The following is a 25,534-nucleotide window of genomic DNA, read 5'->3' on the forward strand; positions in this document are numbered from 1 at the left end:
CCCTCGCGGCCTACCATCTGGATTAGCGCAGCCTTTCCTGCCGGAGATCGGCCAGAGCTTCAGCGGCGGAGCAGCACTGAATCCCGTCGTGAAACAGGTGATGCCTTACCGGGGGTCGCCTGTGTTGGAGCTCCAGAGAGTTGGGTCAGCTGATTACATCGTACAGCTGTAGTTTCCGGGGCTTCCAGCCGCGGGCGGCATTGACTTTTAACATCGCGGAGTCCTGGGATCTTTTGCCGAGGATCGCCAGTGTTGGAGCTCCACCCAGCTCGGCCTGTGGACTTCGGAAGCCATGGTCTCCGGTAAGAAGTGGCCGATTCGTAAATCCAAGCGGCTGAGAGTGTTCTCCCGTTCAGACACCGGAGTTCCGATCATCCCGGCGAGAGGGCCTGAAACATCGGGCCAGCGTTGCGGTGACTGCGGAGCGCTCAAAGGCCCCGACCACGGATGAACAAAGAGGAAGATGACTGGACTTTATTGCCTTCCCGCACAGTGGGGAACGTTGAGGGTAGTAGGGGTGGACTTTCTCCCAGGCATGGTGTTGAGCGCCTCAAAGGTGCGCTTATGAAGTCAATCCGAAGGTAGACAAACTGCTGGAGTAAAGGGCCTGTCCCACTTTCACAACCTAATTCACGACCTCTGCCGAGTTTGTCCTTGACTCATACTCGCAGCATGGTCGTCATGAGGTCATAGGTAGGTCGTGATGCTAGTCGTAGATACTCGTGGCATCAAGTAGGTCGGGGCGTTTTTCTAGCCTGATGAAAAATGTCCACGAGTAAAAACGGTCGTGAATTAGGACGTGAAAGTGGAACAGACCCTTAACTCAGCGGGTGAGGCAGCATCTCTGGAGTGAAGGAATGGGCGACGTTTCGGGTCGAGACCCTTCTTCAGAAGATTCAATCGCTTTAACAACGATTTAATTCAATTATCTTTGTTTAGTTATCCTAGAGTATTAGCCCATATTTAACAGCCACCACATCCTCATTTGTCTGCTACATATGCAATGTTTAAACGATATTACAGTGGGCAATCTTCAGTTTAAAAACATGCACTAAAACAGAAGATACTGCTGACCATTCTCTCCAGTGGATTGACTCACACGATCAGGCTGCAAGATTTGCAAAGTCAAACACAATAAAGACCAACAGAGGATGCCAGGGGACTGAGTTGTCTTCATCCACATTAGCCTTTTAGCCTTTCATTTGCAACACCAAGGCACCAAGGTTTGGGGTCATCATTCACTATCACGAGCCAAAGCAATCAGACTGCATGAGGAGTCACAATGCGTCCGATTCCCCAGCGAGGAGCACGTTGCACTTTAGGACTGTGAGCTGGGACAGCGCAAGAGTACCCGAGGCAAAACACTGCGAATGCCAGGAATACGAAATGAAGACATCACCAGCAGGAAAAGATCTACCGTTCAGGCAGTAGTGGAGGAACAGTTGGCACTGAAGGGGAAAAAGACCATGCCGACCAAGATGCCCCATCCAAGCCCGTCCCATCTGCCCTATGGCCCTCCAAACCGTTCCTATCCATGAACCTGTTTCAAGTGTCTGTTACATTATTTTATTGTTTCCTGCCTCAACTATTTCCTGTGGCAGCTCATTCCATTTACCCACCACCCTCCGCATGTAAACGTTGCCACTCAGGCGCAGCACAATGGCGCAGCGGTAGAGTTGCTGCCTTGCAGCACCAGAGACTGGGGTTCGATCCTGACTGCGGGTGCTGTCTGTGGGTGCGGAGTTTGACTTTCTCCCTGTTACTGTGCCTGCCCAACCCCTTATAGGTCAAAACCCACAAGTCCCAGCATCATCATTGCAAATCTTCTCTGGGCTCTTTACAGCTTGCTGGCATCTTTCCTGTAACAGACTGAGCAAAACTGAACACAGTACTGCATGAGTAGCCGGAACATGAGTGACCAAGCCACAAAGACAAAACACTGCAGAAGTCAGGGTGATGAAATAAAAACATAATGAAAACAAACAAATAAAGTGACCAACTAGCACTTCAGGTTGGTGATCTTCCTTCAGAATAGTATTGAGGAAATGTAGAAACAAACAAACTGCAGATTTAATTTAGTTTAGTTTGGAGATCCAGTGTGAAAACAGGCCCGCACTGGCCAGCGATCCCCGCACATTAACGCTATCGTACACACACTCAGGGAAATTTACATTTACACCAAGTCAATTAACCTACAGACCTGTACGTCTTTGGAGTGTGGGAGGAAACCAAAGATCTCAGAGAAAATCCACGCAGGTCACGTACAAATTCCGTACAGACTAGCACCCGTAGTCAGGATCGAACCGGGGTCTCTGGCGGTGTAAGGCAGTCGCTCTACCACTGCACCATGCCGCCCGCAGATGCTGGTTTATACCAAAGATAAATACGACGCAAGCTGATGTCCCTTTCCTCGGCCGGAAATCTTTGTGTCCCGGGAGCGCCTCCTACAGGCGACCTTGAAGGGGCCGGAGGCAGTACTCCAGTTCACCTTCTGACCGGCTCTTGCTCCTCACGTCCAGAGTAAATGTGGAGTAAACTAGGACAGAGCTGAATGAAACATATTCTGCTTTTAAAGTTCTGAGTTTTTGCAGTTCTTGGTATTGGTTTATTGTTGTCATGTATATTGAGATACAGAAAAACAAAGTACTGTCCAGGTAAATTATCGATAAATGATTACAATCAAATCATCCATGAGTATGAGGGATGGTGCAAATGGTGAAAGGATTAAGTGCAGAATAAAATGTGCAGATAAAAAGCAGATAGGAAAAATGCAAGGGTCGCAATGTGGTAGATTGGAGGATCCGGAATACATCCTTGTCTTTGGAGAGGACAATTCACAGGTCTGATACAGCAGGGAGGAAGCTGCGTTTTTAACCTGGAGGCAAATGCTTTCATTCTTTTATATTTTCTGCCTGACGGGAGAGGAGCGGAAAGGGAATGACCAGGGTGTGAGTGGTTCTTGATTACGTTGGCTGCTTTCCCGAGGCAGTGTGAAATGTCAATAGAGTCTTGCTCAAAGGACGGTGGAATCAAGGTCCATTTTACATTGCTTGGGTTATTTCCAAACTCTTCTTTTGATGGAGAATAAATATACTTATCATGCCCTGAAGTTATCCCAAAACGCATGACTAATATTATTGATGTGCTGTCACTGAACGTAATGAGATTGCTGTGAATATTTTGAAGGCAGAGGTTGGCAGATTCTTGATAAGTAAGGGGTGAGAGTTTACCTTGGGTGGGCAGGAGTGCAGAGTCCAGGCTGCATTCATAGTATACATTATCTGATTCAATGTTACAACAGGCTTGAGGGACCAAGCAGCCTGGTCCTGGTCCTAATTCCTACCTTCCTATGAAGTTTCATACTTCATGCAACATACTTCCCCTGCAGAACAAGCCAAGAGACTCTTAATATGCAGAGTTACGGGTGTTTTGTTGTTCATCTTAGTATTTTGTTTGGAGATACAGCGTGGAAAAAGGCCCTTCTGCCCACCAAGTCTGTGCCGACCATTGGTCCCCCATGCACTAACACAGCAGCCTTCAACCAATTCTGCGCTATTAACGGAAGCACCTCTCTCATCGTCCCTGGAACAACCACAGCAGAATTTAGTTTAGTTTAGTTTTGGAGATACAGTGCGGAAATAGGCCCTTCGGCCCACCGTGTCCGCACTGACCAGCGATCCCTGTACACTCGTACTATCCTACACACCAGGGACAAGTTACAATTTTTACCAAAGCCAAATCAACCTACAAACCTGTACGTCTTTGGAGTGTGGGAGGAAACCGGAGGGCCTGGAGAGAACCCACACGGTCACGGGGAGAACGGGCAAACTCCGTACAGACAAGATTAGATTCGATTAGATTCAACTTTATTGTCATTGCACAAATACGAGTACAGGTACAACGAAATGCAGTTAAGCATCTAATCAGTGGAAAGTAGTAAAATACTAGTTAAAACAATATGTACAATGTGGGTAAATTAATCTAGTAATCTAGATTAATCTAGATTACAGACGTAATCAGGATCGAACCCGGGTCATTTGTTCCAAAACGGAGCAATGGAAGTCTTATTTGCAGCAGCAGCAACAGCAGCAGCAGCAGCAGCAGCAGCAGCAGCAGCATGACAGATTTGTCAACATAGTACTCAATAATAGATAAAATAATAAACAGAAATAAAAGTTCAATACATAAAAACGGCAATAGAGTGCAAAAACATAAAGCCCAATGTCCTTACTGCAACCAAGGGAGTTTATAGTTTGGACTTTAGATGGAGTTAGTGTATGTTGGATAAATGAGAACCAACTAATGTCTTGGTTATACACAGAAAGGTACAAAACATTCAGAGACTACCTGAATCTCTACACTTGAACCATGATTTCGAAGTGATATCACAATCAACAAACCCAATCAGCTGCAAAAATCTAACTGCTGGAGGAGCTCTTTGTGTCAGGCAGCATCTTTGGAGAGAAATGAGCCTGGAGGTACAGTAACGCAGAGGCTGGAGCTGCTGCCTCACAGCACCAGAGATCCCGACTCCACCCTGACCTCAGGTGCTGTATGTGTGGAGTTTGCACGATCTCCCTGGGACCACGTAGGTCTCCTCTTGGTACTCGGTCTCATCCCACATCCTAAAGACGTGCGGGGTTGTTGGCCTCTGTAAAGTGGCCTCTGTAAATCGTCTCTCATGCGCAGTGAGTGGATGAGAAAGTGGAATGACATGGAACTAGTGATCGATGGTTGGCGTGGACTCAGTGGGTTGAAGGCCCCGTTTCCATGCTGTATCTCCAAAACTAAAACTAAATGAAAAAGGATATTGATTTTTTTTCATCTTGATCTCCCATTGCACCTCAGCGTCAGAGAATATGGTCTCACTTTTTGACCTGTGGTCAACTGTGACTCCAAGTCACTTGGGCTGAATCACAACTCCAAATTGTGCTTCTTACAGTCTCTGACTTTGTTCACACATCTTTTCTCTTCCCTATTAAACAACTGATTTAACCCCAACATAACAAACTGAACATAGCCGTCTGAGGAAGGGTCTCGACCCGAAACGTTGCCCATCGCTTCTCTCCAGAGATGTTGCCTGTCCCGCTGAGTTACTCCAGCATTTTGTGTCTCTGACAAGCCCAACCCCACGCTCCCCACCACCCTTCCACTCCGTCCATCCACCCTCCCACGCTCACTCACAAAGCATAACACAAGGTTCCTGTCACCATCACTGACTCCACACACAATCCGACATCTACATCATTCATTTCCTCATAGACTTCCTCAAGGTTTTGTAGCTTTATTGGGATTAGATCAATATTCAGACGCATTTTCACTCCACAATTTACATCTACCCAGAGTCTTACAGCGTGGAAACAGGCCCTTCTGCCCAACATGTCCATGCTTGACCAACATGTCCCACCTATACTAGTCCCACCTGCCTGCATTTGGCCCATATCTCTCTAAACCTATCCCATCCATGTACATGTCTAAATGTTTCTCAAATGTTGTGATAGTTCCTGCCTCCTCTACCTCCTCCGGCAGCTCGTTCCGTATACCTACCACCCTTTGTGTAAAAAAATTTTGCCCCTCGGCTTCCGATTAAATCTTTTCCCAATCACCTTAAACCTATGTCCTCTGGTGCTCAAAAGGTATGCCCTCTGGTTCTCGAAACCTATGCTCTCTGGTTCTCAAAACCTATGTCCTCTGGTTCTCGATAGGCCGTGAGAATCAAGGAGCATCAGGAACAGGCCCTTTGGCTCACTACATCCATGCCCACCACTTTACCCACCTACACTAATCCAACTGAACAGCAATTGCTATGCAGCCTTCCAAACCCTGGTGATCCAAGTGCCCATCAAGGTACTTCTCCCTCCTTTGGCCATTAAGTTCAGATTCCAATCACCCACTAAAGGGCCTGTCCCACTGTACGAGGTAATTCCCCCGAGTTTTCCCCTGATTCGAACTCGGAGAATGTCCGTAGCGGGTACGTTGGAGTTCGTGGATGTCTCGTAATGCTAACGGCGGGTACTCGGGACATCCGGCAAACTCATGACTTTTTTTTCCAACACTGTGAAAAATGTCAGCGAGTAAAAAAAAATACTTGTGATGAAAAAAATTGTTACTTTTTACTCGTACGAGCCGCTACGGACATTCCTACGGACCCGCTACGGACATTCTCCGAGTTCAAATCAGGGGAAAACCCGGGAGAATTACTCTTGAATTACCTCGTACAGTGCGACAGGCCCTTACGTGTAAAACCTCTTCTTCAGATCCCCTCGAAACCTTGACCCATTTTCTTACACCCATGCCACTGAGCTTGAGATGTATCTCTCTGTTGGGAAGAAACAACTATCTCTCCATCTCCCCCTACCCCCCTCAGCCTCCACTCGTCCAAAGAAACCAGGATCAGTCTATCTTGTCTCACCTTATAACTGAGCTACTCCAGCCCAGGCAACATTATTTTAAGCTTCGTCCACTAAACCTTGCAGTCTTTGAATCATTTTATTTTCTCACCTGCCCTCCAAATCGTTGTCAGGTCGGAAATTAGCCCTGTTATATTTTTTAGTCGGCATTTAGGTTGTAGCAATGGTTCATTACTGTAGGGATCCACCTTTAATGCTTCAGCTCGCGATTCATAGAGGGAGACCATCTTTCTCACAGCTTATTACGCTTTCAAAATCTCACAAAACTCACTGGCAAAAGCTACAGCATTCAGGTAATCAGTTTAATCCATCACAATTTCAAACCCGCACTGGTTTGAAAACAAAAAAACACAAATGAATTTTTATTTCACCAAAGGAAAATGCTTTTTGAAATGTGTCCTCTGGGTCAGCTTAAAATATATTTGAAAAGAGGCAAACATCTGGAAGCAACAAAATATTGCCACCTACGGATTAGGTATTACTCATTGGGAAATTGTTAACATGTTAACATCGAGACATGCACTTCATTTTAAGCAATAGAATGTGTTAAATGCAAATCAAATGATGAACAATCAGGGTGAAATAACCCAGCAAAGTGCTGGAATAACTCAGTGGGTCAGGCGGCGTCTGTGGAGGGAATGGGTTGACAGTATTTTCGGATCGGGACAGTGCTCTGATAAACAATATGGGGGGTGTTTTCTCATGTGTTCTGTGTAGGTGGCCGGTGCAGACAAATTTAGTGTTTCCCCCATCATGGAAATAAGCCTTTCTGCTCACGCGATCCATCCAGTAACTATTTACCCCAAATTCTCTTTTTTCCCCAACGCATTCCAAGGGGAACCACAAATGGGATACTTTGTGTTAAAATGGAATACTATGTAACCTTGTCAGCGCCCTTTATCTAGTGACTCTTTGCATACCTTGAGTTTGCAATGCAAAGAATCTTCACCACGACTTGCCGCATATGACAAAAAAGTATCTTTCATTCATTCACTCACTCAGCTCCCCCCAGATGCTTCCACTCATCTGCACACTTGGGGCAATCTATTATGGCCAACTAACCGACCAACTCTGAAGCCTTTGGGACGTGGGAGGAGACGGCAGCAGTCGGAGGAAACTCACTGAACGTGGTTGCAGAGAGAACATGCAAACTCCGCAAAAGACAGCAGCCAAGATCAGGACTGAACCGAGGTAACAGCAGCAGTGAGGCATGACTGTGCTGCCATCTGTATGCAATCATGTCTGCCGCTGTTAAGCAAAGCTCCGTAGAAGATTTATTAGAGACAACAAAATGCTGATGCCCATTCACCAAACAAAGAAAACAAACTGTTTAAGAAGGAACTGCAGATGCTGGAAAATCGAAGGTACACAAAAAAGCTGGAGAAACTCAGCGGGTGCAACAGCATCTATGGAGCGAAGGAAAAAGGCAACGTTTCGGGCCAAAACCCTTCTTCAGACAACAAAGAGGTGGAGTAACGCAGCGGGTCAGGCAGTGCCTCTGTAAAACATGGATAGGTGACGCTTCATAGAAACATAGAAAATAGGTGCAGGAGTTGGCCATTCAGCCCTTTGAGCCAGCACTGCCATTCAATATGATCATGGCTGATCATCTAAAATCAGTACCCTGTTCCTGCTTTTTCCCATATCCCTTGATTCTTTTAACACTAAGAGCTAAATCTCTCTTGAAAACATCCAGTGAATTGGCCTCCACTGCCTTCTGTGGCAGAGAATTCCACAGATTCACAACTCTCTGGGTGAAGAAGTTTTCCTCACCTCAGTCCTAAATGGCCTACCCCTTATTCTTAAACTGCGACCCCTTGTTTTGGACTCCCCCAACATCGGGAACATTTTCCTGCATCTAGCCTGTCCAATCATTTTATGTTTCTGTAAGATCCCCCTCATATCCTTCCAAATTCCAGTGAATACAAGCCCAGTCCACCCATTCTTTCATATGTCAGTCCCGTCATCCCAGGAATTAACCTGGTGAATTTACGTTGCACTCCCTCAATGGCAATAATGTCCTTCCACAAATTAGGTGACCAAAATTGCATACAGTACTGCAGGTACACAAAATTTCTGGAGAAACTCAGCGGGTGCAGCAGCATCTATGGAGCGAAGGAAATAGGTGACATTTCGGGCCGAAACCCTTCTTCAGACTGATGACTGCAGGTGCAGTTTCACCAGGGTCCCGTACAACTGCAGTAGGACTACCTTGCTCCTAAACTCCAAAGTTTTCCTTTAACCTGCCAGATGCTCCTAATACTGATTAGCTCGAAGGGCCGAATGGCCTCTACTCCTGCACCTATTTTCTATGTTTCTATCTGGAGATGTCATAAAAGGCTTCCAGACCAAATATGTAGCTCATTTTAAATAACCCTGATTTTGAGGAGAATTTCTGTAGCCAGAACTCGAGGGCCTGAGCTATGGGGAGATGTTGGTCCAACTCAGATTTTATTCCTTGGACCATGGGAGAATGAGGGGTGATCTTATAGAGGTGTATACAATCATGAGGGGAAATAGATAGGGTGGATGCACAGAGTCTTTTACACAGGGTGGGGGAATCAAGAACCAGAGGTCATAAGCTTTAAGGTAAGATTTTATAGAGAACCTGGCGGGGGGGAACTTTTTCACTTCGAGGGTGGTGGGCATATGGAACAAGCTGCCAGAGGAGGTAATTGAGGCAGGTACCATACAGCATTTAAAAGACACTTGGATAGATACCTGGGTAAGAAAGGTTCAGACAGATATGGGCAAAAATCAGGCCAAGGAGACTGGCTAAGATGGTGCATCATGGTTGGAATGGGTGAGTTTGGTCATATGGCCAGTTTCTCTGCTGTGTGATTCTATGACATGTTTTGCCCTCAATCCAAGATGCCCATCCAATATGGGGAGCCCACCTTGCCCAAATAATTGCCACGGCTTAAAGTTTGTCTAAAATTGAACGAGACCCTCACAAATGGCATTTGCGGCAAAGCATAAACTACGCCTGGCTGAAATGCGTCTCCTTTATTAAGTGTCAGCATCACTGCATGTAAACAGCTCAATGACCCGACAACGGCAGCAGCTAATGTAAAATTTGATGCAAAAATAAGGAGGCGGTGAGGGTAAATTAAATGCTCCGACATGATTTAATCTTGCTTCAGTAAATGAGGAATTCCAATTAAGTATTTCACCTAGTAATTGTTTCCATAGTTGTGCTGTAACTGCTAAATTGAAAGGTTTTAATTTATAGCTTAATTTCCCACTTGGCCTCTCATGGGCCCTAAACAGAGACCAGAGCAGCTACAACTTGCTGTTGAGTTTGCTCTACGGCAACAGAAAATCTCAGGATACAACACCTACGATCGCCATTCAAGATTCAAGAGAGTTTATTGTCAAGTGTCCCAGATAGGACAGTGAAATTCTTGCTTTGCTTCAGCACAACAGAATATAGTAGGCATAAATAAACACAAAACAAATCAGTGTGACCACATACCATTGAATACACACACAAATAAGCAGATAAAGTGCAAAAGGTTCTACCTCCGAACGATATTAACTTGACTCCCGAAAAGACAAAATTGAGAGAATGGAAAACAAATTCTTGACTCTTGATCCAATTTTATTTTTCCCACATTCCCATTATCATATCTGGGATTTTACCACTTCCTCCGTACTAGGAACAATTTATAACAGTCAATTTACCCCCCCCCCCCCCCCCCATTTGTGTGATGGTGGAGGAAACTGGGCCCTCGCAGGGTTAATGCATGTGGTCACAAGTATCAAAAATAAATTGCAAAGCTTCAAGAAGACGGCAAGGCTTAGGGATAGGTAGAATGTGTAAAATGTTTAAAGTCCTCTTCATGTGCTATAACAATTCTGTGCTTTAAAGGGGGTTGGAACTGAGCATGTGCACCTGGCACTTACTGCAGTCTACTGTAGTCAGGTTCTCTTCTCTGTTGACAAAGGACAAATAGCAATCGTAAAAGTGTAAAATAAGGTCGAAAGCGTAACAGGACATTGGTAATGGGGTGGAATAGGGCTGTGTTTACTCTGCTGGGTCTTTCAGAGATGCACGATGTATATTTGTTGGAAGACCATTTGGAAGAAGGAAAAGTTATAAAGTGCCTTCTTCAATAAACAAATAACAAAGGAAAATTCTGTATAAAAGAAGCAGATGAATCTTTGTTCGTTGAGTTACATGTAATCACTGTATTTGGCGCTCTTAAATAAAGCCTTGATCGTCTTACCCGATCTTTGTGTTGTGTTTTAAAGTTTTGTTTAACACAGGGAAAACATGTAGAGATCTCAAAAGCGTGGATAATGAATTCAGTAGAGTCAAGTCAAGTCAAGTCAAGTTTATTTGTCACATACACATACGAGATGTGCAGTGAAATGAAAGTGGCAATGCTCGCGGACTTTTGTGCAAAAGACAAACAACAAAACAACCAAACAAATTATAAACACAATCATAACACACATATTCTTTTACATAATAAATAATAGAAGGAAAAAACGTTCTGTAGAGTTATTCCCTGGTGGGAAAGGCGTTTACAGTCCGAATTGCCTCTGGGAAGAAACTCCTTCTCAACCTCTCCGTTCTCACCGCATGGCAACGGAGGCGTTTGCCTGACCGTAGCGGCTGGAACAGTCCGTTGCAGGGGTGGAAGAGGTCTCTCATGATTTTATTTGCTCTGGAGTTGCACCTCCTGTTGTATAGTTCCTGCAGGGGGGTGAGTGAAGTTCCCATAGTGCGTTCGGCCGAATGGCACTACTCTCTGCAGAGCCTTCTTGTCCTTGGCAGAGCAATTCCCAAACCAGATGGTAATGTTCCCGGACAAGATGCTTTCCACCACCGCTGCGTAGAAGCACTGGAGGATCCTCGGAGACACTCTGAATTTCCTCAATTGCCTGAGGTAAAGGCGCTGCCTTGCCTTACTCACCAGTGCTGAGGCGTGTGATGACCATGTCATATCCTCAGAGATGTGGACTCCCAGATATTTAAAACAGTTCATCCTATCCACAGGATCCCCATTTATACTCAATGGAGTGTGCAAAGCCAGGGACTTGAGACAGAATACTTGGTATTAAGGAGAAAAAAGAGGCTGAGAAGCTGAATTCTTGAGCAAAACAGCAAGCAGTTCATAAGTTATAGAAGCAGAACTAGGCCATTCAGCCCATCATGTCCACTGCCATTCCTTCTCAACCCCATTCTCCTGCCTTCTACCCATTAACCCCCCAACACCCGACTGGTCTCGAACCTAAACATCGCCCATCCATTCCCTTCCCCAGATGCTGTCTGACCCACTAAGTTCCTCAAGCACTTTGTGTTTTACTCTGGTATTAATAGAAACACTTCAGGGAACCAGGAAATCTTGGAGATGCCAAATGGTAAGAACGACACAGCCAATGCCAATAGCTTATTGCAGTTCCTTGCCTCGACCTCATCTCCCACCACTTAGGCAACTAGATAAAAACATCTCAAAACAGAAGTGACTTGCTGCAAAATTGGCCAATGCACCCCGAAGTGAGATATTAACAACAAGGCCCTTCGTTTAAAACCTTGTGTGAACAAATGCCCCTGTCCCACATAGGAAACCTGAACGGAAACCTCTGGAGACTTTGCGCCCCACACAAGGTTTCCGTGCAGTTCCTGGAGGTTGCAGGTGGTTGCCGGATGTTGCAGGTAGTGGAAGCAGGTAGGGAGACTGACAAAAACCTCCGGGAACCTCACGGAAACCTTTGGTGGGGCGCAAAGTCTCCAGAGGTTTCCATGCAGGTTTCCTAAGTGGGACAGGGGCATAATGAAGCACAAAACGGCGGGACCCTCTAGTGGGGAAAATCACTGGCCTGAAACAACCCCTTGGTGAATGCTCATGTTAATTCACTCACCATGGAGCTGAAGGAAAACCATTAAACATGTTTCTGTAGTCAAGTTATTAAAATACAGACAAGTAAAATTAGTTGTTCCAGATTCATATTTGCTCAGCATGTGTGAATTTAATTAAAACACTTCTACAGTATGCAATCTGTGATGCATGTTAATAAATCAGCATCATCAGCAATCTGAACCTCACCTCCTTTTACCACAAAAACAATGTTTCTGTTCCATCAAATGAATAGCTTCACGCAGACGAAACGTGTGAAACCGTGCGAAATATTTATTACCTGAATTATTGTGTCATTCCTAACCTCTCAACCAACTTTGGCCGTCTTCTGTGGAGGAAGGAACTGCAGATGCTGGTTTAAACCCAAAGACAAGACACAAAATGCTGGAGTAACTCAGCGGGACAGGCAGCATCTCTGGAGAGAAGGAATGGGTGACAGAGCTATGATGGTACAAAACTGACCCACAAACTGATGCCTGTCTCAGGGGGCTGGTAGATTACCCCAGCCGGGAGCCGTTGCCTTAGATGAACAAAAAAGTGATTCTGGATGATCAGCCATGATCATATTGAATTGAATTGAATTGAATATTATTTTTGTCATTCAGACCTTTCGGTCTGAGCGAAATTTTGTTGCCTTGCAGTCGTACATATAATAAAAATGATAAAAACACACAATAAACACAAATTTAACATCCATACAGTGAGTTCACCAGGCACCTCCTCACTGTGACGGAAGGCAAAAGTCTTAAAGTCTTATATTAAATTGAATGGCAGTGCTGGCTCGAAGGGCCGAATGGCCAACTCCTGGACCTATTTTGTATGTTTCCACATCTCAAATGTTTCATTGTTGGGTTTGAGTTAAATCACAATAAGAGCCCGCACTGTGACACTGTGACTCCTGTGCAATCTGTATCTTTTCCGTGCCTCCTGCAACGCTGTGTAATGTGAAACAACATTATGGACAGCTATGGCTGGTCCCAAGTGTATCATCTGAAATAATGGACCTTCCCCAGCTTGCTTCACCGAGCAAACATTAGCTGAGCCAACAGATAAACACAGAGGCAGGAAGTGGAACATCTGAATTATTCAGCCTCACAGGAGCTAATCTGCCAGAGTACAATCTAAGTCAACACATTGCTCCTGATTCGCGATAAAAATCTTTCAAACCAATGGTAGCAAATGTACTTCAGTTGGAAGCATTCTTGCACCTTTCACATTGAAGCCTTCCTCCAACATGAAGCATTTAACCTCAGCTAACACATCCAAGCAGAGGGCATGTTGGTGCAGATGCAGAGAGGGTGTAGAACTGAACTCCAAGAGGCCAAGGGAAAAGCAATTTCCACGGTTCAAGCCTTGATGAATTTATCACAGCTACTGTGGTGGCACGGTGGCACAGCGGTAGAGTTACTGCCTTCCAGCACCAGAGACCTGGGTTCTATCCTGACTATGGGTGTTGGCTGTTTGGAGTTTGTACGTTCTCCCCATGACCTTCATGGTTTTTCTCTGGGATCTCTGTTTTCCTCCCACACTCCAAAGGCGTACAGTTTTGTGGATCAATTGACTTGGTAAAATTGTAAATAGTCTTGTGTGCGTGTGCGTGCGTGTGTGTGTGTGTGTGTGTGTGTGTGTGTGTGTGTGTGTGTGTGTGTGTGTGTCTGTGTGTGTGTGTGCTTAGGTATGTGGGAGTCCATATGTGTATCTGTCACTGGGTGTGTGTGGGTCAGTGGGTGTATGGGTGTGCGTGTGTGTGAGTGTGTGTGAGTGTGTGTGTGTGTGTGTGTTAGTGTAATGGGCCTGTCCCACTTAGGCGATGTTTTAGGCAACTACAGGCGACTGCCTCAAAATTCTCAACATGTTGAAACATTTTAGGTGACAGTGGTGACAATTATTGCTGTCGTGGGTTGACATCTGCGCCTTCCTCCCTCGGAACATGGACCCGTTGCAGTTTGCATACTGTCCGAACAGATCCACGGACGATGCGGTCTCCCAGGTCTTGCACACCGCTCTCTCCCATCTGGACAGCCAGAAGGGGGACTACGTGAGGATGCTGTTCATAGACTACAGTTCAGCCTTCAACACGATAGTCCCCACCAGACTGCCCTGGGAAGCTACTGGAATTGGGGCTCAACACCTCCCTGTGTGCCTGGGTCCTGGACTTTCTCACCGCCAGGCCCCAGGTGGTCAAGATGGGAGGGAATACATCAAAGTCCCTCACCCTGAGCACAGGATCGCCCCAGGGTTGCGTCCTCAGCCCCCTATTGTACTCCCTGTACACACATGACTGTGTGGCTAGGTTCAGCTCCAACTCAATAATTAAGTTTGCTGATGACACTGTGGTGGTGGGCCTGATCTCAGACAATGATGAGAAGGCCTACTGGGAGGAGGTGGCTGATCTAGCACTCTGGTGCCAGGATAACAGCCTCCTCTTGAACATCAAAAAAACGAAGGAGCTGATCATGGACTTTAGGAGGGCACATCATCCGAGGACGTACACTCCATTGAGTATAAATGGGGATCCTGTGGATAGGGTGAACTGTTTTAAATATCTGGGAGTCCACATCTCTGAGGATATGACATGGTCATCACACGCCTCAGCACTGGTGAGTAAGGCAAGGCAGCGCCTTTACCACCTCAGGCAATTGAGGAAATTCAGAGTGTCTCCGAGGATCCTCCAGTGCTTCTACGCAGCGGCGGTGGAAAGCATCTTGTCCGGGAACATTACCATCTGGTTCGGGAATTGCTCTGCCAAGGACAAGAAGGCTCTGCAGAGAGTAGTGCGTTCGGCCGAACGCACTATGGGAACTTCACTCACCCCCCTGCAGGAACTATACAACAGGAGGTGCAACTCCAGAGCAAACAAAATCATGAGAGACCTCTTCCACCCCTGCAACGGACTGTTCCAGCCGCTACGGTCAGGCAAACGCCTCCGTTGCCATGCAGTGAGAACGGAGAGGTTGAGAAGGAGTTTCTTCCCAGAGGCAATTCGGACTGTAAACGCCTTTCTCACCAGGGACTAACTCTACAGAACGTTTTTCCTTCTATTATTTATTATGTAAAAGAATATGTGTGTTATGATTGTGTTTATAATTTGTTTGGTTGTTTTGTTGTTCCGCGAGCATTGCCACTTTCATTTCACTGCACATCTCGTATGTGTATGTGACAAATAAACTTGACTTGACTTGACTTGACTTGACATAGGTGGCGTGGATTGTGTGGGCTGAAGGGCCTGTTTTCATGCTGTATCTCTAAACTAAACTGAACTAAGCATTGAAAATGCATTTGGATTCTGTACAATAAGCACTCTGCTTTCCAATGGTCTCACTTCAACCTGTGTGTACTTATCAGCCATTCCTGTTTTCAAAATGATGGTGATATTTCAGTTAGTCACAAAATAATTTGGGCTAGGTGAGAATATTAAAGGTTCTCAGTGGGAAGGGCAATAGCAGGGAATCAGGTTTTTTTATTGACTGACGACCGGCCAGTTACAAATACAGGAAATAGAAGTGACGCAAAAAGCTGGAGTAACTCAGCGGGACAGGCAGCATCTCTGGGCGGAAATCCTGGGGGGGGAACGGGGGGGATCTTGGGGGGGGGGGGGGGGGGGGGGGGGGGGGGGGGGGGGGGGGGGGGGGGGGGGGGGGGGGGGGGTAATCCAAATATCAAAATAACCTAAAGATTTGAATAAAAAGTGTGTGGAGCTCTTTGCCAATATAAGCTGTGCTTGACGATGTTTTCCTATAGACTTCATAAATAAAACAGTAAGATTGCATGGTCCAAGCTTTCAAGTAAGTTGCAATATTTAAACGTAAGCTGCTTTGAGATATGGGGGACAATCTCCCTCCCCCCCATGTTTTATCAGACGTTTTCTAAGGGGTGAATCGGCCCATTCGTGGGGCCTTTCAGCCCCCGTCGTGGCTTAAAATCAAACTGCTGCGTCGAGGCGATCAAGACTCCTGATGTTGAAGCCCCCGCCGGCTGATGAAAGACCCCGTGAACGGGCCGATTCAAGCCCCACGATTCGGGGGCGGACGAAGCTGCTGTTGCTGGAGTGTTGAGTCAGTCACCAACCAGGTCAGCTCCCGTTGTTACCGTCCACAGGGCCCACGGCCGAAACCTCACGTGTGTGCGCATACGCGCGCGCGGTCGACAGGAAATTGTGTCCCCCCCCATGTTTTGATAGCGATTTCCGTGCCTCAAAGGGATCGGTGACGTTTTGGGTCGAGACCCTTCTTCAGACTGGTTCAGGACGAGGGAAACGAGAGATATGGATGATGATGTAGAGAGATAGAGTACAATGAATAAAGGATAGGCAAAATAAGTAACGATGATGAAGGAAACGAGCCATTGTTAGCCCAGGAATTGGAAATCTTTCGTCAGAAATCTGGATCACCAGCATGGGCGGCATGTTTGTGTAAATTATTTATGGTCTGGGAATGGTTTTATAGCTTAATTTATGGAATACAAATCACAATGCTTATTCATGAATAAAGTATGAAAACAGGTTACCAATTGCACAAAACTTTCTTTGTGAAGCCGTAATGATTCTTTCGTCATCTTAAAGGATGGCTGAGTGTCGGCGTGGCTGAAACTGACACCAGGAGCTGAACGTGACAAACCTCATTAAATTTGCATGTATTCATTTTATGCGTATCACTGTTCTCTGCCGGGGTATTTGATTCCTTGTAATAGAGTTTTATGACTCTCCAATTTGCAGAATGTCTGTCAACCAGCGCTCATTGTTGCACATTAGTTAAGGGCTGAAAGATGTTTTTAAACTGACCTTCAGCTCCCATTTGCTGAGATAAACTTGCAGCGTCACTCCTCATGTTGGACACAAAAAGCTGGAGTAACTCAGCGGGACGGGCAGCATCTCTGGAGAGAAGTCGTGTGTGAGAGGAGGTGACGTGTCGGGTCGGGACTCTTCTTCAGACTTCTTCTGAAGAAGAAGAAGAAGAAGGAGGGTCTCGACCCAAAACATCACCCATTCCTTCTCTCTAGAGATGCTGCCTGTCCCGCTGAGATAAGGGCCCGTCCTACGACCTTTCACGACCTTTTTAACTCGTGGACATTTTTCATCATGTTGAAAAAACGCCCCGATCTACTTGATGCCACGAGTACCTACGACTAGCATCACGACCTACCTATGACCTCCTACGACCTCGTGACGACCATGCTGCGAGCATGAGTCAAGGGGAAACTTGGCAGAGGATGTAGGTGGGACAGGCCCTTTAGTCCAGCTTTTTGTGCCTATCTTCGCTTTAAACCAGCGTGTTACAACTTTTGCCTTTTAACTGTTAGTAGAGACAGTGTTCTTTTGCAATTTGTAATCCTAATGGCATTTTACAAATATTAATTGCATTCATATCTAATCTCATCAATACAATCTTGCTGAAAATTTGTACCTTCTGAACATTGTCTCGGCAATTGATTTTGGACCACTTTAAGTGACTTTGGATCACTTGCCACTTTAAGCTGAACAGCTAATAATACATGGTCAATAATTGCGTTTGAAAATGCAAAGACAATATTTCTCTTCTTGGCATCAACAAATGCACAACAATTCTGAACATTTATTTTAGAACTTGCTTCCTGATAAAGGTGTTTGATTTTCATCCAGTATTAAAGGATACCATACAGAGCAGAACGTTGGCATGGTCTGAAGAAGGTTCTCAACCTGAAACGCCACCTATTCCTTTTCTCCAGAGATGCTCTCTTGCCCGCTAAGTTACTCCAGCTTTTTAGGTCTATCCAAGGTGCTTTAATTGTTGGTTCTACTTTGTTCAGCATCACCAAATGGCAAGAGTATTAAATACACATCAGATTTATAATCCAAACTCTATATTTGCAACTTTAGCTGAAAATATACACCTTGTTACAAATTTGAGTACGCATTATCCGAATGTTGAATTTGAATTTATACAGCACCTATAACACTGCAAAATGTCCCATTGGGTTTTACAGGGCCTTTGCCAACTAAGATCTAACATTGAACCAGGTTGGAGATGCTAGGATAGATGGAAAGGGCATCACAGTGGCGTAGCGGTACAGATACTGCTTCACAGCGCCAGAGACCCGGGTTTGACCCTGACTATACGTGCTGTCTGTACGAAGTTTGTACGTTCTCTCCGTGACCTGCGTGGGTTTTCTCCGGGATCTTCGGTTTCCTCCCACAATCCAAAGACGAACAGGTTTGTAGGTTACTTGGCTTGGTATAAATGTAAATTCTCCCTAGTGTGTGTAGGAGAGCGTCAGTGTGTGGGTATCGCTGGTCGGTGAATACTCGACGGGCCGAAGGGCCTGTTTCCACGCAGCATCTCTAAACAAAACTTAAAAAAAACTAAACAAAACTAAAAAGAACTAAAGTTTGGCAAAACAGAACAGTCTTAAAGAGAAACTTTGAGGCGAGGCAAGTAGAGTGGTAATGACAGTTTAGCAGTAAACCCAGGGGCTTTGGATTATAGGAACAGCTCTAACCAGGAACACATAATATCAACCAGAATTGGAGCAGCGCAGAGGTGACAAGTCAGGTGCTTAGGAAGACAGAGAGGGGCCAAGTCATAAAGTGACACACACACAATGGTTTTCAAATACACAGTTATAAAATAAACGATCCTATATCTGTTCTCTATAGAAACACATCTGCTCTCAGGACCCTGGGGAAATGTTGGCATTCGCCATGTTGTGCTGTGAATTTCTAAAAGGCACGAAACAAAAATATTCCAGGAACAACCATCACACTTTCCAGGTGCCCCTGAATAGTAGGTCATAGATTCATTGTCTCATAGACTCATAGACCCATAGAGTCATAAGCGTGGAAATAGGCCCTTCTGCCCAAATAGGCCCTTCTGCCCAACCCTCTCAACCTATCCTATTCATGTCCCTGTCTTCTTAAATGTTGTGATAGTACCTACCTCAACTACCTCCTCCAGCAGCGCGTTCTATATGTTGCCCCTCAGATTCATCTTAAATCTTTCCTCCCCCCCCCGCCTCACCTTAAACCCATTAACAATGACAAAGATGGGATTAGTATAGAATTCATTTGTAGCATAAACATGGCAGCCATTTCTCACTTAGTAAACGCCGGTATTGAGTAGAACAACAATCTCACCCAAAATACTCAGTAGGTCAGGCAACATTTTGTAAAGGGAGAAAAACATTGCAATTAAAATGAAACCCTCGTCAGAAGTCGCACACCAAGGAATTGAGTGAATTGGAGATTGAGGAGGAGTGGAGAGAACCGAGTGAGTATCCGTGAGAAGATGAAATGAAAGGTTGTCCAAGGAACACATGCTTTTCAAGTCCAGTTAATACTTGAATGAGGAAAATTAGTGAAAGAATAACTCCAATCATTTCACTTAATTTTGTTGGTGCAAACAGTGACTCGGAATCATTTCACTTGGTTTTCCTCAGTGAACGATGGATGAAGTATACGAAAAACATTCTGCAAATAACACCATGGTGTCTTCAATTAATTCTGAAACATTAGTTCATCTCAGCTATAAAAAACAGCGACCTCATTATTGTTGTACAATCTCAACATCGCATTTGGAATGTCAACCTAAGTTAGTCAGTGGTGCATGAATCCGGAGTGTTTGGACTTGGAGCCAAGATGCTCTAGACACAAAAAGCTGGAGTAACTCAGCGGGACAGCCACCATCACTGGAGAGAAGGGAATGTGTCTGAAGAAGGGTTTCGGCCCGAAACGTTGCCTATTTCCTTCGCTCCATAGATGCTGCTGCACCCGCTGAGTTTCTCCAGCATTTTTGTCTACCTACACTGGACGGAAGGAATGGGTGATGTCTCGGGTCGAGACCCTTCTTCAGGCTCAAAGTTCTTCAGACTACTTCAGTCTCGACGTAAAAAGTCACCCATTCCTTCTCTCCAGAGATGCAGCCTGTCCCGCTGAGTTACTCCAGCACTTTGTGGCTATCTTCAATTTAAATCAGCATCTGTAGTTCCTTCCTGCACAAGTTCCACCATTCTGTTGCACTGGCCTCATAAAATGAAGAAAGACAATAGACAATAGACAATGGGTGCAGGAGTAGGCCATTCTGCCCTTCGAGCCAGCACCGCCATTCAACGTGATCATGGCCGATCATCCCCAATCAGTAGCCCGTTCCTGCCTTCTCCCCATATCCCCTGACTCCGCTATTTTTAAGAGCCCTATCTAGCTCTCTCTTGAAAGCTACCAGAGAACCTGCCTCCACCGCCCTCTGAGGCAGAGAATTCCACAGACTCACCACTCTCTGCCTAAACCTAAAATAAACACAATTGTCGAGGTAGCGCAATCCACAAGTGGTTGTCATGGAGAGAAATTCGATGACCTTGCAGAGAGCAGGTAAATTAACATTAACTGGGCAATAATTGGGTTTAATACAAGGCTCCCCATCCGGGATTGTCACTGACCTCAGGGATTCTCACGCTGTAGGGCTGGTTGTGGAACACGGGTGGATTGTCGTTCACGTCGCCCACTTGAATATTGACAATGCCTTTAATCACCTGCAAATTAAAAGTCAAGAAGGGTTTCAGAAGTTGTACTGCACTTTAGTTTAATTTAACTTAGAGATGCAGCGCGGAAACAGGCCCTTCGGCCCACCGGGTCCGTGCCGACCAGCGATCCCCGCACATTAACACCATCCTACACCCACTAGGGACAATTTTTACATTTACCAATCCAATTAACCTACAAACCCATACGTCATTGGATTGTGGGAGGGGGGTGGAAGATTGCAACCTTCACGTGGTCCGCCCTGTTTCGACTAATGCAATCAACTCGACGTGCACAAACAGAAGATCAAATAGAACAAGTTGTCCAATAACGTTAGGCTGTGCACGCCACACGAAAGAAGAAGAAGTGGAGGAAACCGGAGATCTCGGAGAAAACCCACGGAGGTCACGGGGAGAACGTATAAACTCCGTACAGACAAGCGCCCGTAGTTGGGATCGAACCGGGTCTCCGGCGCTGCATTCGGTGTAAGGCAGCAACTCTACCGCTGCACCACCGTGCCGCCCTTGGTTGTAAATTAATCAAATTCTCAACAGAATGGATCCCTCCACCTGACTGAAGAAGGGTCTCGACCCGAAATGTCGCCTATTTCTTTCGCTGCATAGATGCTGCCTCACCCACTGAGTTTCTCCAGCACTTTTGTCTACCCTCCACCTGACTGCTAGTTTGGCGTTCATTAGGCTTCTCTACCCCAATGCAGGAGAGGACAGAGCTCCCAACTAATCATTATGCATTATGCTAAATGTGAAATAGCTTGATTAATTCATGCAGATCACTGACTGTGCTACCAGTTATGGGCTTGTATAGTTAATCAGTACAACTAACCAAAATCAAAATTGTATTTTTAGAACTGAAGCAATGCATGTACACTGCAGTGTTTAAATATGCATCCAACAGAACCTTAGCAAAGTCAACTTTTAGTTCCTTTTTATTCATAACTTTAGAGTAAAAGGATCTGGGAACAGCTGCAGTGGAGAGGAGATAGTTCCCCGCCTCTTCTCCGAATCTGGATTTGTAAAGAGGGTCTAGAGGAGGATGCAAGGGCCCTTGTCACGGTTCATCCCTAGGAGTTGTGCGACTGTCGACTCTTCCATCTACGGCTGTTCCCAGGGACACGCATGGTGACAGACATCATGCTGCTACAAGGCCAACAACTCAGTGGAAGACGTTCGTTGGTCTGTCCAAAACGTGTTGATCTCCCAGCGCAGTGAGATGTGCGTTAGGGAATATTGAAGGGTCTCGATCCGAAACGTCACCTATCCACATTCTCCAGAGATGCTGCCTGACCCGTTGAGTAATGGGCCTGTCCCACTGTACGAGCTAATTCAAGAGCTCTCCCGAGTTTAAAAAAAAAATCTAACTTGTGGTAAGCACGTAGAATGTACGTAGCGGGTACGTCGGAGCTCGGGACGTCTCTTAGCGGCTCGTAACGCCAATGGCAGGTACTCGGGAAACGCGGTAAGTTCGGGAAGACTCGTGAAGATTTTTCAACATGTTGAAAAATGTCCACGAGAGCTCCGAGTACCTACGAGCGGCTATTATCGCAATTCTCCAAGTTTGAATCAGGGGAAACTCGGGAGAACTCTTGAATTAGCTCGTACAGTGGGGCAGCCCCATTACTCAATTAACCAGCATCTGCAGTTTGTTTCCTCCACAAGGACTATTGCCAACTGGCCCATTCCAGCATTTCATGCTGAGGGACTCACTGAAGCTTGGTGCCACCAATACAAATACTCAGCAGGGGGTGGACAACAATCCGGGGTCCTTCCGCTGCTGGACATTGAGGGGCTGTGTCCGGTGGGGACTGGTCAAACTGTAGTTGGAGAATCGCGAACAGTTTTGAGCTCTGTCCATTCACTTTCTCGAAGAGTTGTGTAATGGACACATCTATCTCATCCGCAGTCTCTCAAATAGAGGTGCTTTGTTTTAACATTGATGGTGAAAAACGACTAAACTTCACAAATCACATCTTTAAACTCAGCTGAAAGAATATTACTTACACTCTGCTTGTCGCTTACGGAGAATTCCACTTGAAGTTCCGAGATCAGCTGGAAAAAAAAAGTTGAAAAAAAAAACGAAACATGTGAAGTTAGATCAAAACTTCAATTTCTGAGTTTTTACCAAAAAAAATTGAAAAGAAGTACGAGATCAAAGTTTTGTCCGATACACAGCAGTTATTTGGACGAGATAACTTTGCAGAACAATATTGATCAGTTGGGAGGATGGGCAAAGAGATGGCAGATGGAAATTAATACTGCAAGAGGCAATGCATTTTGAGATGGCTAATATGACTTTAAAAAGGAGTGAAGATCTGTGAGTATATATGTCCAAGGATTACTCAGGTGGAGGACAGGTAGACAAGGTAGGCACCCCAAGGGTGGTGGAAATCAGGAACACACCACCTGATGGGTTGGACAAAACAGGTATTCTCACGTTTAATGTTGAGATGGGCATTTTTGAAATGCCGTGGCATAAAAGGCTGGGGCTGAGTGCTGGAAAAACAGAACAATATAAACAGGTCTTTGATTGCTGTTACAGACGTGATGGGTGATAGGACCCGTTTCTGAGCTGTACGACTTTGTGACAACATGAAATAAAACAGTTTGGATAGTAATTCTATGTCCTGACAGAAAAAAGCTATAATCAAAAGTACAGAAAGCCTTGCATGTCTCTCGAAACTAAGTGTACACCATCAATAAAAAAGGCACTCCAGCTTATAAAACATTCAATACTGTGAAGGTTATATTTTCGCTGCAAGTTTGTTCGATTTGCATACTGCCATTAAGCCGGTAGGAATTGCTGAAACATGGAGACACTCACATTAGGAACAATAATTGGCTTTCTTCTTGCAATTTTCTGTGTCGATAGAAAAGCTTCCAAAGAGGACTTGCAATTTATGCCCTGCCTTGTTTCCAATTTAAACTACTGATTATGCATCCCATAATTTGTTTCAATTTATAATCCATAGCTTCAGCCTAATTCTTTATTTTCGAAGAAAGTGAGTGCTTTCAGGATACCCAATACAATTACAGATTTATAATGGAATGATCAGGGGGCTTGCAGCTTACTGTTCCAGCCTCTGACTTGTATCATTAGGCAGGTGGGCTAATTTGTATGAAAAATGAACTTTTACAAAATAAATTGCAAATCACATTGTGCACTCAAATCAAGGGTGGGAGATTGCAACTTTCACGTGGTCCACCTTGTTTCGACGAATGCAATCAACCCGACGTGTACAAACGAGATCAAATGGAACAAATTGACCTACAACTTAAAGGGGCTGTCCCACTGCGGAGACCTAATGGGCGAGTTTAGAAGTGTATAGAAGACTAGCTTCGACTAGAAGACTAGCTTCGACTAGCTTCGAAAATTGGACACCGAATATTTGAGAGTGAAGACGACCTCCTTCGACCTCCCTTCAACTATGTTGAAGACTACCTTCGATCACCTTCGACTACCCTCGATTGCCTACGACTAACATGCCGATCTACTACGACCTACTTCGACTAAACCTACGAGTAAAAAAAAGAATCGATTTTTTTCCCTGGCGACCTTTTTTTACTCGCGGCCATTTTTCAACATGTTACAAAATACGCCGCGACCTAGCTGAGGCCTCGAGTATGTGGGGATTACTCTCGAGCATGAAGGAGAGTTACAAAGACCTCCTAGGACCTCATGTCGCCCATACTGCAAGTATGAGTCGAGGGCGAACTCGCGGATTAGGTTGCCGCAGTGAGACAGCCCCTTTAGGCTGTGCACGCCATATGCAGGAAGACGACTCAAATAAAAATGAAGACTCCTTCTGAAGAAGGGTCCCGACCCGAAACGTCACCTATCTATGTTCTCCAGAGATACTGCCTGACCCTGCTGAGTTACTCCAGCACTCTCCACTTTTGTAAGCCAGCATCTGCAATTCCTTGTGCCTCCCAAATAAATAAAAAATGTTGGCATTAAAGCAATTCGACCTCTGAATTTAAAAATCAACCTTTTCTTGAACAATATAAACTCTGGTTGAAAAAGGCGACATCTGTTTTTAAAAATAAAAAATTACTTCATTTAAAAAAGTAACTCCCAAGATAGCACTATTTTAAGAATGAATAGGAATCCATTGCCATTAATGCTCTGCATCCTTCATTAATACAGTGAATTCTCCAAGGAAAATGGTAATACATTGCCTGTAATTTGAATATAGGTTACAAGGCTCAAATTTGAGTCTGAAAGTGTAATTAAGAAAGCACCTTGGGACTAAAGAATAATGATTTAGTGAGCAAATGTTACATAGCGCATGATGGTAGGACTGATGTGTCCACTTCCCCAGAACAAAACACCATCTCGTAGAGTGTGTGAAAAGTAGTAGCGGGTGTCAAAGATTATTCGGGTTTCGACACGCTAGAGGCAGGAAACATGTCCCCGATGTTGGGGGAGTCCAGAACCAGGGGCCACAGTTTAAGAATAAGGGGTAAGCCATTTAGAACGGAGATGAGGAAACATTTTTTCTTACAGAGAGTGGTGAGTCTGTGGAATTCCCTGCCTCAGAGGGCGGTGGATGCAGGTTCTCTGGATACTTTCAAGAGAGAGCTAGATAGGGCTCTTAAAAATAGAGGAGTCAGGGGATATGGGGAGAAGGCAGGAACGGGGTACTGATTGAGAATGATCAGCCATGATCACATTGAATGGCGGTGCAGGCTCGAAGGGCCGAATGGCCTACTCCTGCACCTATTGTCTATTATGGGGAGAAGGCAGGAGAATGG

General features: G+C 45.3%; 1 protein-coding gene across 2 annotated transcripts in view; it reads right to left on the bottom strand.

The window, feature by feature from the left end:
• Positions 1–25,534, bottom strand: part of cdh23 (cadherin-related 23) — a 533,293-nt gene that overhangs the window by 393,666 nt on the left and 114,093 nt on the right. For both annotated transcript variants that reach the window (XM_055661759.1, XM_055661758.1), the window contains exons 5-6: positions 22,784–22,831; positions 20,684–20,776 (exon numbers count right to left, since the gene is read on the bottom strand). In XM_055661759.1, coding sequence (XP_055517734.1) covers positions 20,684–20,776; positions 22,784–22,831 — 141 coding nt within the window. The remainder of the gene's footprint in view (positions 1–20,683; positions 20,777–22,783; positions 22,832–25,534) is intronic.

The sequence above is a fragment of the Leucoraja erinacea genome, chromosome 34 (assembly GCF_028641065.1).
Source record: "Leucoraja erinacea ecotype New England chromosome 34, Leri_hhj_1, whole genome shotgun sequence".
NCBI lineage: Eukaryota > Metazoa > Chordata > Chondrichthyes > Rajiformes > Rajidae > Leucoraja > Leucoraja erinaceus.